We start from the raw sequence: 17,960 nt of genomic DNA on the forward strand, positions 1-17,960 counted from the left end.
CATAAAACATAGCCTTCTAGTTTTAAAGGGGTCATCGGATGCCCATTTTTCACAAGTTGATATGATTCTTTAGGCTCTTAATGAAAAGTCTATAACATGGTATAGTGTAAAAAAACACCTTTTTACCCCGTCAAAATCAACTCTGTTTTCAGCAAGCCATTCTAGTCCATGTTGCTTTAAATGCTAATGAGCTCTGCTGACCCCTTCAGCCGAGAAACTGGCTAACTAGCACATTATTAGGAAATGCGATTTGCAAAGATTCATAACAAAACGTAGCAGCTTCTGTAGATGAAGCTGGATCACGAATGATTCACGCGAACATATACGCATTTATGCAGATTGGGATCAGCGCATTCACTTCAAAGCGAAAGTAACGTTAATCCTCTGCGTCATAATGGATTCCCCTGCACCAGATGCGGTCGGACTGTTTACAGCTCTCAGCTCACTCAGGGCGGGTCTAAGGTAAGACGGTCTTGTCGATCAACTCTTGTGGGAGCGGTCTGTACAGAACTACGTCATTCTGACAGGAATCTCAGAACAGCCTGATTTCAGAAAGGGGGTTTTAAAATAGGGATTTAAAAAACAAACAAAAAAAACTGGCTGGATTTTTATCATTATAGGATGGATGTGTACACACACTTCCAACACACATTTATGTTCAAACAACTTGTAAAGTTAATTTTGCATCCGATGACCTCTTTAAGAAGTAAATGTTACATTGGCTTGCCAGATATGTCTGGGTTGGATGCTGTTTCCTTGCTGTCCCTCTTATACTCACTATTAGATTATTTTGTCTATTAGTAGGTAAAAACAAAGTAAGCCTACTAGTAACATAAAACCTACAGTCTATGCATAAAACTGATACTAGTTTTAAGAAGTAAATGTTAAATCGGCTTGCCATATTTGTCAGGGTTGGACGCCGTTGCCCTGCTGTCCCTCTGTCGGACAATTGGGAGAAATGCACGGCTCTGCAAGTGTCTCCTACCACACGTTGTTAATAACAATGACTGTGAAACGGGGACATACGCTGCACAGCTGTGGTTGCAGATGTCACTGGATTGATCGAATGCCACACAGAATTGTCTTACTGAACAAAAACAGCCATCGGCTGTTTAATAATGGCGAAATGTGCGTTTGATCTATTGTTTTAACCCCCCCCCCCTCCTGTATACTGATAGCCTTAATGGTTATATGCGCATAAGGCTTTACATGAGTCTCTAAATATAGTAACCATGATGAAAGTGAGCCTGTATATTATATTTAGGGACCTAACTAGGCTATGTAAGGTTGGTGAATGGCTCAGTTTATATGTGAATTTAGAGACATCTGCTGGTGAGTGTTTTGGTAAGTTTTATCTAACCATATTATTCTAATAAATATCTACACGTTAAGCAGGTGTCGGTTCTTTGCAAAAAGTGGCGAATTAACGGGACTTAAAGCAGAACATATCATCATATCAAATCATATCATATCATATCATATCATATCATATCATATCAAACATATCATCTCTACAGCTGTGGCAGCATTTGGAGACCAGACATTCAAGGTGAATTATTATTTTAACTAACTTACGTTAATACCTTTGTTGGCCTTTCAGATCAGTGAAATTAAACTGCGAGTCACCAACGCGATAAAACTAGAAAAAGCGCCCAATCAAACATGAGATTATACGGCCACTCAGTCCACCAATCAGAGACTTCGTTTATGCATCACGAGACTTCACTAATAATACAATTTAATAACAACAATAACAATAACTGTGATAAAGAAGGTTTTTTTTTTTTTTTACATGTAATAAACATTTGGCATATTTTGATGTAAAAATACTAATTATAGTTGTAATACATATTTTTTATGTTATATTTTTATGAAATTGTTCATTGAGTAACAATTTACCATAAACAATTTACCAGTAACATTGCCATAAACAAGAGAATGTTTATGGCATGTTTATAAACTGTAACTTTCATTTCATTACAAGATATACATTTAATGTAATAACACTGGGCATTATATTTGCAGTGTAAATATTTCATTCATACTATGCCCAGATTTGAAGTCTTTTTATGTGAAATGCATTGCTCTATGCACTCTTTAAGCATGTAAATAATGCTAAGAATAACAAATTATCTACAAATTACTAATTTGTGTTATTTTCCAATGTACAAGAGCAGGTGTGTCCAAACATTTTTAATGCAAACGATGAAAAATCAAGCTTGATTGAGGCCCATGGGCCAAAATTATATTATATTAAAATGTAATAAATCAATAATTAAACTGATATTTAAATAATATTTTTAAAAATCATATTCATATATATTGTTTTTAACATTTAAATGCAAAGATTGAAAAAAAAAAATAGTAATAGAAATAAAGATATGCTTTTGTGTGTTTTACCACATTTTTTGTTCTCCTTCCTCTTGTGATATATGGCATGGTCCAGAAATGCCCAAACCAGGACCCACAGGCCAAATCAAAGGTCTTTGGCCCCTGGGCTCTGGTTTGGGTGTTTCTGGACTAGAGCATCTGTTCATTTTTATTTTAATATCTAATCGTTATATATAGTCAAGATGTGTGTCCTGTTCGGCAGACTCTCTGTGTTACGGGATCAGGTGGTTCTGGCCGTGCGTCAGGAGTACGTGCCTCTGGGAGAGCAGCCCTTGACCCTCAGAGACAGGGACGAGGTGGCTGTTATACTACCCCTCAGTGGAGGCTAAAGAAATTACCAAGGTGGGCATCCAACCTGACACCTGCCTGTCTTTGTTACTGTATTTAATTTTTTATGTAATTATAATAAAACATATAACAACATAAGTGTTTCATAGTATACTTTATATTATATTTATTATATAGAAACCTCTTTTTTTTTTTTTACAGGTATGGCTGCAGATGGGGGTCAGGATCTAATTACACTCACTACTGACAAGCTTTCTGCTGATAGTGTTTCTCAGTCTGTTACGTGCCCCTCCTGTGGTGCCGTATCTCTGTTTATTGGTCAGTCTGTCTTACGCTGTATTTCAATGGATCATTGCTTCTGTTTAGAGTCGGCTTTCTTACAGCTACATATTAGTTTTATATGTAGTAATCTGTTTCAGGAACTACCAGAGATAATTTTGAGGGGAAGAAAGTGATCCGGCTTGAATATGAAGCGTATAGTCCGATGGCAGAGAGAAGATCTGCAGTGAGATCCGGACAAAGTGGCCCAGCGTCAGACACATTAACATACGGCATAGACTAGGGTGAGTCTCAGAGCTTGTTCAGATAATAGAAGTTAATCACTTTAACATCATTATATCTAAAGGATATTTCCTGCATTTTCCCACCGTGTCCACAGTGTGGTTACTATAACAGAAGCAAGTGTTATAATAGGGATCTCATCACCGCACAGAAGTGATTCCCTGGAGGCGGTGAAGTACTGCATCAGCACACTCAAAGCTACTGTACCAATCTGGAAAAAGGTCTGTATAACCATGTTGAACATGAATAAGGTACAAAAGGGGGTGCTTTAAAAATTTGTCAACCTCGGGAGTTCCCATTTTTTTACAAAACCATAATGTGGCACATTTTAAAATTGATTTGTATGATAGTATTACTGTGTAGTAATAAACACTAAAAAGACATGGATGATACAACTTCAGAATACATTTTAATATAACAGTAAGTTATTAACAAGTCATTTTTGTTAAACTTACATTTGCAATAAATTATGCGCAATATTTAATCACTTTTCCTGACAAACTTGGTAACAGGGTTGAATGTTAATGTTAAATAAATGTTAAATAAAGTTGATAAATGCAGTCAACACTACAATTTGTGTAAATAATGATAAAATGGATTAGTTTTGTTTGTCTTCCCATCATAAGTGAACATGAAATGTTACTCTAAGAAAGGTAAACATTGAATCATTAGAATTAGTTAGATAACTGTTTTTAATACAGTGATTTAAAAATAAATTCTGCATATTGTCAAAATCGTTTTAATATCATGATTTGTGGATTATTAGATATTTGTACCTCTTATACTTTAAGTATAATTATTATCTTTTAAGTTTTTAAGTAAACATAGTAAAGTTATAAGACGCTACAGTCTTGTTGTAACTTGTAATTATTGCCTTCAAAGTGTAATAATTTCTCTTCATATATGACATTGCACAACATGTTTGTAATTATTTAGTTCTTTTCAGGAAATATATGAGTCTGGGGAGCCGTGCTGGAAAGAGAACAAGGAGTGTTTGTGGGCGGATGCTGGGAAAGATCCCAAACAAAGTTGAACTGTTAACTAGCAAATGAGCTACAATAAATCTCATGAAGCATTAAGACGTTTTTATTGAAAAAATACAAAGCTCAAAGTTTTCCTGTAACACCTGATGAAACAAAGATTTTAATCAAAAGAGCATATTCTGCTGTTCTCTTGAATAGAAAGTCTTTAAAAAGTACCAGTGCAAAGACATTATGTAAACATTAAGAGAAATCTTTGTCGTTTATGTTGTCTTTGATTAGACAGGCCTCAAAGATTTCCTAAAAACGTCACATCACAACATCAGTAGAAGTTAAACCTTGAATTCATGAAGCAATTTACTGACAACACTTTCATATACATGCAAATATGTTTGATATTTCAGAATATTTGACATCTTATAATGCTTAGATGTTAATGCAGCAAAATAGTTTGAAATGTCATACATTTGCGGATAACATTAAGCTGTATTTAATTTTTATAAATTGAATTAGTAATAAGAAACTATGTAGACACTTATATAATGCACATCATTTGTTAATGCAAGATTTAATGTTAAGTTTTTAAGTGTTTCTTATTACTAACTTGATTCATTTGTGCAAGTAGTCACAATCATTTATTTTCTCATGCAGTTTTAGTCCATTTCCCTGAAGTGTTGCATACAGTGGCACTGCTTACTACTGGAGTTATTTGCTCATGTTTACAGAGTATGGACAAGAATTTACAGAATCACACTTGGTAGACACAGCCTACTTTACCAGTGTATTGCTGCATAAAATGTTTTTGTGTTTGCATTTTGTTATTGCTGATTTTGTGAAGGCATCTTTTCACTGATATAATTTGGAACATATGCCTGGTATGCTTTAGAAATTTTGGCAAAAGAGTTTGGGAATTTTAGCACTCCAGCATATAAAATAAATGATCAAATGTGTTCAATTAAGTTAGTCAATGACTCACTCATATGCCACCAATTATCTCTTTAGGAGTAGTATGTTAGGGTATGCATACATCTTAAATCTTTGGTAAGGTGCGTGACACGAATTTCATCATCAGCTGTACTGCACTCAATTTTTCTTAACCATTTGTGTAATGTAGTTATGGGGAGTCAACGCCTAAAGCGGATTCCTTGACTCTGAATAGCCATAGTCTTGGGGTCAACTCTAGCACAGGACTCGTTGCCGACTCCGTTGCTGTGTCTGAAATCCCTCACTCATTCACTAGTGTTCGCCAGTTGAGTGCACTACATCGGCAACCAAAAAATGAGGAGTCGACTGAAAAACCCGCAATCTAACAGGGTTAAGGCTAGAAGGGATACAGCTGAAGCTACTGGATATGCACACATCAGTAGAGAGTAATTGTTGTCACACTGTACAAAAATAATTACTATTTTTGCATTATTGTAAGGGGTTGGTTTAGGGTTGGGGTAGGTGTAGACATTAATACAATCTAATAGGTAGAAAATTAAATTTCATTGTTAGTTTCTGGTAAGAGCCGTATCCCTTCTAGCCACAGCCATCAAACAGCCCTAGTACAATATACGCTTAGCTCACACATACACTTTTTTTTTTTTTTTTTTGCACTACCTAGGTGGCAACACGGTCCCGGGCTGTTGTTTCACAGTTGGAAAAGGAACAGAGGAGACCGAACAAGAACAACAAACTGATGAAGACGGCGACAACAACATACTCCCACATTGACAAGTGCTTCTATGGTGGATGGAGACCTGCAACTTTAGTTTAAATGAGCACAAAGACATTTTTTATCACTCATAACTTCTGAAGAGAAATAGCGCAGACAATGGACAAGGATGACTCTTTCTAGTGTTCACACACGCTATCAAATGGAGGATACTTTGAAAAGCTACCCTCAAAGAAAAGTATACGTTGGGCCTGAGTCACAATAGTCAAAAAGATGTAGCTGAATACTAACTACTCAGGAAATGAATGGAAGTGGTAAGACTGTGCCAAAAAAATACACCAGCATTCAAGTCAAGCAGGGGAAAAAGGCATACGAAAGATGAATGGGTTTTGAATGCCAATATTTGACTTGTTGTGCTGAAATCAAATTGGCAATTTAAAAAAAAACTGTTTGCTCTTTCTAGCCCTTTTATGGTTATTATTGTCAGGGAAGGAAGCCATTATATTGAGAAATGAGTATCAGCAGATTTTTTAGGGTGTCTCTGTGTTTTCCTGCAGTTCCTGATTTTCCGGTCCATTCTCAGCCGCGTTCATCATCGGCTGATACTTCCTCTTGAAGAAGCCAAGCTGAACGCAAACAATACATGGATTTTTAAAGAAGACAATGACAAGATGTACACCGAATAAACATTAAAACAGCAAAATAAAGTACCTTCCAAAGCAATGCGACAGCAAGAGCCAATAACAACAGCCCGCCGATAACACTTCCTATAATGGCGCCCACTGGAACGTCCCCTTTAGCTCCAGGTTTGCTCACTTTGACTTGAACCTGCAATCAAGTGTTCAATTGTAAATTTAGGTTAATTGGGTAATGACTGGTGATCCCATGTGGCAAAAAAATATTTTAAATGTATGCAAAATATATGCTGTAAACAGTGAAGCTATATTGAAATATATTTTTGAAATTGAAAATATATGTAGTTTTAACCATCATATACCAAAATATATTTCAAAATGTATTTCAGGACAAGAAAATACATTTCCAATTTTACAGTATAGGCTTAACAGTTAGACTAAATGCACTAAATTCAAATGTAGATAGAATAGAGATCAAACTAGATTTATAATTATTTAATTATATATATATATATACACATATACATACAGTCATGGCCAAACATATCAGCACCCTTGGTAAATATGATCAAAGAACGCTGTGAAAATTAATCTGCATTGTTAATCCTTTTGATCTTTTATTTAAAAACTTCACAAAAATCCAACCTTTCATTGGATAATAAGAATTTTATATGGGGGAATTATGAAATAAAGTTTTTCTCAAATACACGTTGGACACAATTATTGGCACCCCTAGAAATTCTTATGAGTAAAATATCTCTGAAGTATATTCCCATTCATATTCACAATGTTGAGCACTCCAGAGTGATTATGAACATTAAATTATCCAGACATGGCTTCCTGTTTCACAGAAATATAAATAGGAGGGAAAACAAAGCCCAAATTCACTTAATCATCCATCACAATAACCAAATAACGAATAACCAAAGAATATATTTCTGATGTGCAGCAAAAGATAATTGAGCTTCACAAATTAGTGAAGTGGCTTTAAGAAAAGACAAAAAAACTGTACCTGCAGGTGTTTCTGTTCGATGAACAGCAGCTCCGGTTGAGACGTCTCTATATCAGCTCTCACAGAGAGCACGGTGTACAGGAAATCAGCCTGTAATGAACAAACAAACACTGTTAACCGCAATATTAGCTCAGACTGATACAAGAAAAGCACTGAGATGAGTTTATTTACCATTGCAAAGGTACCATTCCATATGTTTGTCGTTACATTCACATAATAATCACTCTTCTCCTGGCCCTTCAGGACGCATTGCATTGAGCGACATGTGGTCGTTTTGCAGTTCTGTGGATGGTGAACAGATGATCAGTACGGATGGAAATGAAGACATCCTGTTATTTGTAATCAGAGACAGGATTACTCATCATGCAAATCAACTTCATCTAGATCAAATTAAAAACATTATTACACAAATAATTATTACTGGGTTTCATTCTTAATTTATTAGTACTTCCTTTGTATGTCACGATCAATAACAAAAGCAAATGTTTTTGGCAATCTTGGATTTCAAGAATGTTTTAGATGAAGAGCCACAAGCACTGACCAGTTCATCCGTTCCTCTAAAACTCTCCTCTTTGAATCGGGCTGTATAAGGTTTTTCGCGGATCTTAAACAGGTCGATCAGTTGACTGTCTGCACAATGGATTTTTTCAGCCTGTTTGCGGGAGATATCATGTCAAATCATTTCCACATGGACAAGCAATGCATTCGCTTATGTTTATGAAAGATTATGTGTAAAATGTGAGGTTATGTATCCTCACAGGTGAGGTTTTAATGCTGGTCGTGTAGAGGAGAGGATTTCCTGCTTTGGTGCTGTTGGGCAGCGAGACAGTAAGGTAAACCAGGCTGACTGGGACAGTTCCTGTAGAAACCTGAATACACACATCAGCACTACCATGAACTTCATTTTCAAAGCAAACCAACAGATGTGGTAGTGAACAGCCTAAATGATTCATCCGTTTCACCACCACATGAACTCACCTTTAAATTAAAGTTAAAATCTGGGCCGATGTCCTTGAAATTTCTCACTGTGGTTGTGAAACCGTCCTCTTTTTCAAGCAAGTAAACATCGATGTTTGATTCTCTGAAGAAATTCAAATATAATAAAGTCATTAAGAGAGAAGTTTTAGTCAAACATTCTGATGGGTTAAAAGGTTTTGTTTAATAATTGGATATCAAGTAGAAACACTTTTGGGGAAAACTACTAAAGTAATGCAATGCAATACTGCGTAACTCCATAAAAATGAACTAATTGTGTTACTTAGCTACTTTTTATGGAAAGCAACCTATGGAATTACATTGCTTTTGCCCAGCTCAGGGGATAGAAAGTAATGCAAAAGTAAAGTAACTTGCATTATTTATTTGAAAAAGTAACTGAGGGAGCTTAAAAGTAATGCATTACTTTTCTAGTTACTTGAAAAAGTAATCTGATTACGTAACTCACGTTACTTGTTATATTACCTCCAGCGCTTAAGCAGAAATGCTACAACTGCTCAACACAGACACGCACATATATATTAGAAAGTGGTTTTGAAAGTGATGTATAATAAACGATGCTCATATAAATTACACAGGATTTTTCACAAGCAATGTTCCCATACCGCCCACACTTTCAACAATTAATAACCCAAATAATTGTGAGGTCAGTGATATATTTTTGTTTATATATATTTTTATCGTTTTTGAAAGAAATCTCTTATGCTCACCAAGGCTGCATTTATTTAATCAAAAATACAGTAAAAACAGCAATATTGTGAAATATTAAAATTTTAAATAAATATTTTCTATGTGAATTTATGTTACAATTAAATTTATTCCAGTGAGGCACAGCTGAATTTTCTGCATCATTACTCCAGGTCACATGATCCTTCATAAATCAATGTAACATGCTGATATGCTACTCAATACACTTTTTCCCCTTATATTTTATTATTTCTTTTTATTATCAGTGCTGAAAACATTTGTGCTGCTTAATATATTGCTGATTTTTTAAAAAAAGATTCTTTGATAAATAGAATGTTTAAGTATTTAACAGTATTTATTTGAAATAGAAATATATTCAAACATCATACATGTCTTTACTGTTACTTTTGATCAATTTATTGCATCCTTGCTGAACAACAACTAAACCCCAAACATTTTAGCAGAAGAAATCGCTATGTAAATAGCAGAATGCAGAAAACCGACCAATCAGAATGAAGTATTGCAGAGAGGTGTTTCATGTCTGACCTGCTGAAGATGATCTCAGAGTTGTACTGGACAGGAATGGAGACAGAGATCTCATTATCTGCGGGAGTTTCCTCTGTGCTGTCACTGCAATGAACCAATGATTAACAGAATAACCTCCTCACACGTGACTAAACCTGCGGATTGCAGACACCTATTTTCACAGTCTTGAGGGACTGGCAGATTTTTGCAATCTCTAAATAGCTTTTGTAAGAAAGCATCTGCACAGCGATGAACCGAAATCTTAAAAGTTACCTGGGTAAAACAGTTTACCTTAAAGCTTCAAAGACAACATTGGCATCTTTTTGAAGCTGATTCAAGTTAAAGTCAAAGTTGACCACAAATGTAACCTGTGGAAAACATACAAAACCATTACAATCACATCAGTCAGATATGAACATTAATGCTCACAGATGTCTGTCTCACCGATTGGTCGGTCCTCAGCGCTGGATAACTCACATGGCAGATGAGTGTGTCTGATTCTTTCACCAGAGTGCACTTCACCTCTTCTCCCTCAGTCTGCAATATCAGATTGAATAAGCAAAACATAGCTGTTTTTCAACACAATAATGTGTGTGTGTGTGTAAGCAAATTATGCATATTATATTGCACTTAAATTATGCAAATGTGAATGAGATTTCTGGAGACAAGAGTTTGGTGAGCCATAGCCTACCAGTTTTGTACTGCTGATTTTTTGTTTTTTTTATTGATTTTAAACACAGAAAAGTGTGTACACAGAAACAGAAAGCAATGATAAACACATTGTGTACCAATACTAAAAAAAAAAAAAATTAAGAACAATGTAAGTGATGAATAGTTTGCATTACCTGTGGTGTAACAGAAGCGTAGAACAGGTTCCTGGAGTAGCTGGCCGACACTCGTGCATTGTATGCATTTTCCTTCCTGTTCATCACGGTCACAGTGAAAGAGAGCCTTCTCTTGTTCTGGCTGACCACCATTGATGTTTTGCTAGAAATAATAAAAAACACTTATATACCAATTATACATTTATTTTTACACAAGAGATTGGGTAAACGGATGCGCTGCCAAAAAGTTTTGCCAATATGGTGCTAGTTAATTAGAGACCAAATGCACATAACATTTTTAGTGCTGTCAAATGATTAATCGCATGCAGAATAAAAGTTTTTGTTTACATAATATGTGTGTTTACTGTGTATATTTATTATGTATATATAAATAAACATGCATGTATAAATTTAAGAAAAATATGTTATATTTGTATATTAAATATATTTATATATAATATAAATTATATAAATATATATATATACACATGTAAACATTTTCAAAATATATACTTTATGAGTGTGTATTTATATATAGGCCTACATAATAAATATATACAGTACACACACATATATTATGTAAAAAAAAACTTTTATTTTGGTTGCGATTAATCATTTGACAGCACTAAAAATTTCACATTTCCTAATAAGAGATAAGGTTCATTAGTATTTTGTCCTGTTTTAAGGTCCTTGCACACCAAGTTCTTGTGAGTTTTCATATGCCTTTTTTTTATTTGTTCATATTCCTCATCCTTTCCTATCAAAATGCTTGCTACAGATGTGAAACTGCAGAAAATCGAAACTTATCAGATTTTTTTTTATGAAGGAGGAAAGTTTCGGAGGCAGTGTGTAAATGTGATTGGCACAACATAAGGTTGTATTTATTTTTTAATGTGCGAACATTTCGGACTCAGTGTGCAAAGATCTTCAGTCATATGCTTGTGGAAATCTTACCCAAGTGTTTCTTCACTCTGCACAGTCAGTACCAAGTCACTGAAGCAAACGTCATCTTCGCCACAGTCCTTTGAGAACGGGATCTGGACCAAACCAAACCCACAATGAGGATTTATTCTGCATTCTCCTATTATAAGTCAGGGTTTTAAAACTGGTGTCCAGGGCTGCCCATGGAAAATTTGAGAGATTAACAAAATATTTTAATAGTGAGAATATTAGATACATATCTATAGTTTTGTTAAAAATATATATTTTCTAGAACATTGTTCATCTGTCCTTGGGATGTATGTACGGTAGGAATTTGTGTTGTATCTTTTTTTTTATTTGTATATTTCTAGAGAGTTTTTTTGTTGTCTGTTTATCCTGCTTACTAGTTGTACAGCACTACTTTCTAAAAAATTGCTTTGGAATAATATTTTTATTAATGATATGCAAATACTTTTTAACTTGAACTAAAATTGTTTATTTTATATAAAATTAATGGGATATCATCAACATAAACAAAATAAACATTAAAAATAAGCATTATAAAAAATAAAAATAAAATAATATACATATATAGGTATATCATTTATTTAAACTTTAATAATATTTAAAATATATATTTATTTAGCAAACAATGTATTTATTATTATAACACAATTTTTCCTCTCATAGCATACTATAAATGGGTCTTTATTAATGAAAACATATAGCTGTCTTTATAAGTTAGAAAGCTGGTTGCTCATAAAGAGGATCATCATATTTGGCCATCGTAGTTTGAAATTTCCTGACATAGTTGATGTAATTGTTTAGTTTAATTGTCTTTCTTCTTAACACATGTCCTTCACAGTAAACCACAGGCACTTAAAACACTTAAGGCACTTAAAGAAATTTGCTTCTTGCAACACTCACAAAAAACTCCCACGCAGTGGGACTGAAGACATCCAGCACGGGGTTGGCGTCTGGATAGCTGAGGACCACATCCACACGCAAAGCAATCGAGTTGACGAGGTCAGGGGTCTCCTGCACATAGACATCATGCTCTTCACATACGTCCTGCACAGACACGCTGATGTCTTTCTGGACGACTCGATCCAAGTTGCTGAAGTGACCTCTAGAACTGACCCGGGACGACTGCAGGTCAGCATCCAGGGTCAAGTTGTACTTAATATCTGTTTTTATAAAAGAAATTTCAAATGCATCACTTCCTCAAACCAAATGTGTCCATCTCCTAAAAAAATATGGCCCAGATCAGAATCGGTATACTTACCTGCTGGCCCAAGTGGATTCACTGGTTTAAATGTTGCACTAAAACACACTTTAGCCTTGAAGCAAGACACCTGCCTCCCACCATAGCGGCATGGTTTACTCAGGATATTGATCTTATCAGGTGTGAAGGAAACCTTGGCAGTGACCACTGCAACTCCTCTACTCCTAAAACCATATGATGAGAGAGGTCAAGAATGCATCAATTAAAACGCAACCCTTCAAGTGATTTATGGCTTTTGGAACAAACAGAAGAGTCCCACAGAAAGCTGATGCTTAGAGGATTGCTGAGGTGAAAAATGGGATTCCAGAGGACAGCTGGAGCGATCATTTCCCTGGCCACAAACACATCTACATATCCCACCATGACTGAGGACGTCCCTGCAGCTGTTCTGCACTTAACTCAATTGTTGAAGGTGGGCCGTTAATGAAGTATTACAAGTTAACATGGTGTTGTGTTACATGGGACGGTCTAATCGAGCTGTTTTACACCCCCACAAAGTATGGAAATCAATTGGTGAGATGAAGGCTGATGTGTTCAAATTCTCACCAGAGTTGAACCACTTTCCCAAAAGCCCCCACCGCCACATCTGGGATGGAGTCTCCGTTCATATCTCCTCTGCCGTCCAGAGAGCGGCCGAAGAACTTCAACGCTGGGTCCAGTTTCGTTCCAATAATTTTCTGAATGTGTAAGAATATTCTGAATTTGGACACTTGCTGATATATTTAATGTGTGTCGAGACTCAGTGAAGCTGGGTTCTACCTGTGAGCTCTGCTTTCTGATGGTTTTTCTGTCTCCATAGTAGATGTAAATGGCACCTCGGCCATTGTCTTCCAGTGGAGCACCAACCACAACATCGCTGAAGCGGTCCAGGTTTAGATCGGGGACGGCAGTGATGGCAGTCCCAAACCGAGCATTTTTTTGAGAACCCTCCAAGAAACCGTGGTTACTCAAGATACCCTATTAAAATTTTTTATAAATAAATAAAAACAGATACAGTATGTTGGTACTACTACCATACCAGGGGCGTTTCCTCCGAGGAGGCAAGGGAGGCAGTGTCTCCTCTCCTCAAAACTGGATGAGAAAATAATAGATTTTACAAAAATAAAACAGCGCAAATATGACTAAATATGACATTAAAAGTCTAAAAGTCACTCGTTTTTATAAAGTAACACTATCCAACAGCGACACCCGCAGGTAACGTTACAGCGGAGGCTTGCCTCCCTTCGGTCCATAGACTTAAAACAGAGACAGAGGTCGGAGCCAGCTGCAAATGGGTGGGACTTAAGCTGCAAGTCGGCAGTACAAACCAACATAAGATTTTGATTGGTTTGTTTAATGTCATGTGGGTTGTAGTATCGGTTCACGCTCCTGGTGGTGGTAGTGGACGAATTTTTGGCGATTCTTCAAAAAAACGAAGAAGACGACTTTCAGCGGCGGCATGGTAGATGAGTGGAAGAGGTAAGCGTGATGTACAATTGTTGTTTGTTTTGTTTTGTAAAAAGTATTACAAGCTGTGAAAAGTGCATTTTCTTGGTGGCTTTTGTACAATGCTTTCTTAGTACCACACACAGCTTACAATCTGTAATGTGCCTGACAATATCTTTTTTTTTCAATAAACAACTCATTTGCTCTCCAGGTTATGGATACCGAAGACCATAAGCAGGTAATGTAATTGCATGCCATTGTAATTTAGGCAACACTTCTATGAAGCCTGTATTTATAATACATTATAAGGGTATTTTAAGGCATTATAATGAATGCATAATGCATTATAAAAAAAAACTTATAATATGTTATATCATCTTATGAATATTCATAAGAACAGTTTTAATGTATTATAATATTTACTTATTAGTGGTTATAGCTTTTAAGAATATGATGATTTATAACACACAGTGAACATGTTGCATCCGCTTAAGTTACAATGGATTATATTTCTCATAGTTATAGTGTATTATAAGTCTCATATCTTGTCACCTTTCTTATGCTACTTTACCTAAAGCCATCAATGACCACTTATAGGTATAGTAATAGTAATATTTTTTTTCTCTCAAACAACCATAAGATCAGATATCAGATCAGATTGCTTTGAACTATTTTTATTTTAATATCAGTTTGATTATTTTGATGGTACCCTTTAGACAGCTGTTGATAAGTAACTCTGCAACTACGTCAACCAGCAGTCATTGGAGTATTAGTAGTATGTTGTCTGCTAAAAATATGCTAACACTTTATTTTGATGGTTCCCCAACAGACAAACTGACTATAAGCAACTTTGCGAGTACGTCAACATTCTGCCTACCCTAACCTTAACCTAAGCCTACTAATACTCTAATGAGAGTTAGTTGACACGTAGTTGCAAAGTTGCTAATAGTCAATAGACTAAGGGGACATCAAAATAAAATGTAACCTAACATATAAACATTGCTTTTTTTTCAGTTGAAATTATTAACTAGCTCACATCAAAATTAATATTAGCCTCACAGCGAACACTCACTCCACACATAACCACTTACAAGATGTACTGTAGTAAGATACTATGCAGATCTTAAATAATGTCAAGATATATAGTCCATTATCAATGTAAAAGTAGATTTACTATGGTGTTCATTGTGTTATAAATAATCATAATCTTAAAATTTATAAGCACAAATGCGTAAGCATTATAATGTATTATAATTGTTGTTATGATTATTTATAAGACAATATAATATATTATAAGGTTTTTTATAATGCATTATGCATTCATGCCTTAAGAATACCCTTATAATGTATTATAAATATGGGCTTCATAGAAAGTGTTACCGTATTTTTTTTTACATTTTGGACTGCACATGTATAAAGTGTAAATGTCTTAAACGTTTGTAAATAGATACCTGTTTTTATACAGTCTATGATAGATACACAGTAAAAAGTGAACAGTTGGATCAACTTAAAAAATACTTCAATTGGTAACACCTAAAAAAATAAAATAAAATTTAACTTAATTTATTACAGTTATAAGTTGACTATTAAAAAAAAAGCTGAGCATCACAAATAAAAAATTGTGTCTATTTACAAGTGCATATAACGCGCCTTGTTGGCCATGGCTATTTACGCTAACTCCGCCCACCGACGTGTGAGTACAAAGCATTACTAAAGACAATCATCAAGAACCAGCTCCAGCGGCGCAGATGGTAAAGTACATATTGGAAATTCAATTTGATGTGATAGACCTGGGTTTGAATCTGTGTTTTTCCGAACTTTTTTTTTTCTTCCTTTTCAAATCAGATATCAAGTCGGAAAGGCATGTTTTTTTTTATATTATAATATAAAAGTTATGTATGTATAGCCTATATAAACTTATAACTGCCTCCTCATTTTAAAACACCACCGCACGCCACTGTACCGTACAGACATTAAACGGTTTATTAAATGCATTTGTAGCATCAACATTTTATATATTACAAGCACAGTTTTACAGTAGACTACATACTCTTTCATTTATTTTATTTTAAATTAACTAGTTAAAAATAATTGAGCTCAAAAACCTTGAGTTCAAACTTATGGACACTTACGTGGCATTTTCTTTATGTTGTGATATACAAAATAATATTATAATATTTATTACAATCATTCTTTAACACAATACTAATTATATGCAAAATTATCATTCAAAAGACTGGGGTCAGTAAGGTTTTTAAAAAGAAATTCATTTCTTTTGAATTTTATTCAGCAGTGACACATTAAACTGTTCAAAAGTGGCAGTAATATATTTTTAATGTTGCAAAAGATTTCTATTTCAAATAAAAAAATAAAATATTGTCCCAACCCCACACTGAATTTGGTGGTATGTAGGGAAAATAAATCTCTTTTACATCCTACTCTTTATTAGTAGGTTGTAGTGTGGCTAACTACAGGAAGAAGAGGAGGGCATCCACAGAAAATAAATGGAAGAAAAATAAGAAAAGCACCTTGGTAATGGTGAAGAGGTAGACTCTTCCTGTTTCAGATTTCTCCTCGCTCATGTACATCGGCGCTCCGACCAGCAGCAGATCCGTCACACCGTCAGCGTCCACATCAACAGGACAGAGAACGCTGCCAAAATAAGAGCCGATCTGCAAACCACACACCACACTGATCTAAGACAGGACTTCAGTGTGTAACGAAGCTAAAGCTCATTAAAGATCACAGACAGACGAGTACCTGATCTCCTCTCTGTGAATCTATGATGACCGGCTGATTCTGACTGTTCAGACTATAAACTATAACCTGTCCTCTGTGAACGGCACGAGGAGCACCAGCCACATAAAACTCAGACGAGCCGTCGGTCACAGACGTCACAGAGTATCCTGAACACATGACAGGGGAAAATAATCAAAATGAGAAAAAAATTTTTTATATGCATTTTGTTTCCCATTAAAATGTCTAAGCATCTACTTAAGACTTGCTCTCACACATCATATCTTGACTATAAAGTATATTGTCCTTGTTCTATTGCCATATTTTTTCAAAACTATATTCCACATACATCGTCTTAATATTTTGCAGTTGTATCATGTTTTAAGGAATTATCTTGTTTTATCTTTTCAAAACTTGATTAAAGGATGTTTTGATCATTTTGTAGTGCACAGATACCAATTAGTAATATGAATTTTGTCCGTGATTTAATCTAATTTGCTCCCTTTTGGTGAAATATTTCAGTGTTACTGTAAAGATAAATGATAATTATGATATTTCAGTTCATTAGATGCAACAAAACTAACCTAGTATGATACTTACCAAGTAATGAACTGTGGTTTCTGTCATCCAAGACTTTCTCAAAAGCAGTTTTGGGCAAAACATCTGATTTCTGAGCAGTTTGGTGCACAACGGTGCCAATCCAATTATATGCTCCAGCTGCTCCCAGTAAGATCACATCCTACAACCAATAGTCAATGTAAACCACCAGGATGAAAACCTCTTAAAAAAGCATTAATGGAAACACATAGGCATATAGAGCTGGAACCTTATTTCTGGTCTGGTGTGCGCTGAATCCGACTTGGGACATTTCCATTTTGAAATTATCCCCAGTACCTTTTCCAACACCTAAACAGAACACATCAATGAAATTAACAAAGAAAATGGTCAATTTGACATAATACACATCGATAAAGAAACCCATGTCTGTTACATTACTTTTAAAATGGCTTTTATTTATGTACAACATATAGTGAAATAGA

General features: G+C 35.1%; 1 protein-coding gene and 1 pseudogene across 2 annotated transcripts in view; one reads left to right on the forward strand and one right to left on the reverse strand.

Moving 5' to 3' along the window:
- The first annotated feature begins 2,882 nt into the window (after positions 1-2,882).
- LOC306865422 (molybdopterin synthase catalytic subunit-like) lies at positions 2,883-4,273 on the forward strand (annotated as a pseudogene). The gene is made up of 4 exons: positions 2,883-2,997; positions 3,099-3,242; positions 3,338-3,461; positions 4,187-4,273. The product of its transcript is annotated as a molybdopterin synthase catalytic subunit-like (transcript).
- Positions 4,274-4,309: 36 nt separating this feature from the next.
- The window catches only part of itga2.2 (integrin, alpha 2 (CD49B, alpha 2 subunit of VLA-2 receptor), tandem duplicate 2), a gene marked incomplete at its 5' end in the record, with an annotated part of 28,180 nt that continues 14,529 nt past the window's right edge, over positions 4,310-17,960 (reverse strand). The window contains 20 exon segments of the mRNA XM_079410857.1: positions 4,310-6,503; positions 6,589-6,705; positions 7,525-7,614; positions 7,696-7,806; positions 8,066-8,176; positions 8,283-8,393; positions 8,503-8,605; positions 9,751-9,834; positions 10,021-10,097; positions 10,174-10,266; positions 10,575-10,716; positions 11,508-11,590; positions 12,402-12,661; positions 12,760-12,923; positions 13,306-13,436; positions 13,519-13,716; positions 16,713-16,856; positions 16,945-17,090; positions 17,521-17,659; positions 17,747-17,826. Of these exon segments, the coding sequence (XP_079266983.1) occupies positions 6,408-6,503; positions 6,589-6,705; positions 7,525-7,614; positions 7,696-7,806; positions 8,066-8,176; positions 8,283-8,393; positions 8,503-8,605; positions 9,751-9,834; positions 10,021-10,097; positions 10,174-10,266; positions 10,575-10,716; positions 11,508-11,590; positions 12,402-12,661; positions 12,760-12,923; positions 13,306-13,436; positions 13,519-13,716; positions 16,713-16,856; positions 16,945-17,090; positions 17,521-17,659; positions 17,747-17,826 (2,480 nt within the window). The 3' untranslated portion in view covers positions 4,310-6,407.

Source organism: Barbus barbus (genome assembly GCF_936440315.1).
Source record: "Barbus barbus genome assembly, chromosome: 47".
Taxonomy (NCBI): Eukaryota; Metazoa; Chordata; class Actinopteri; order Cypriniformes; family Cyprinidae; genus Barbus; species Barbus barbus.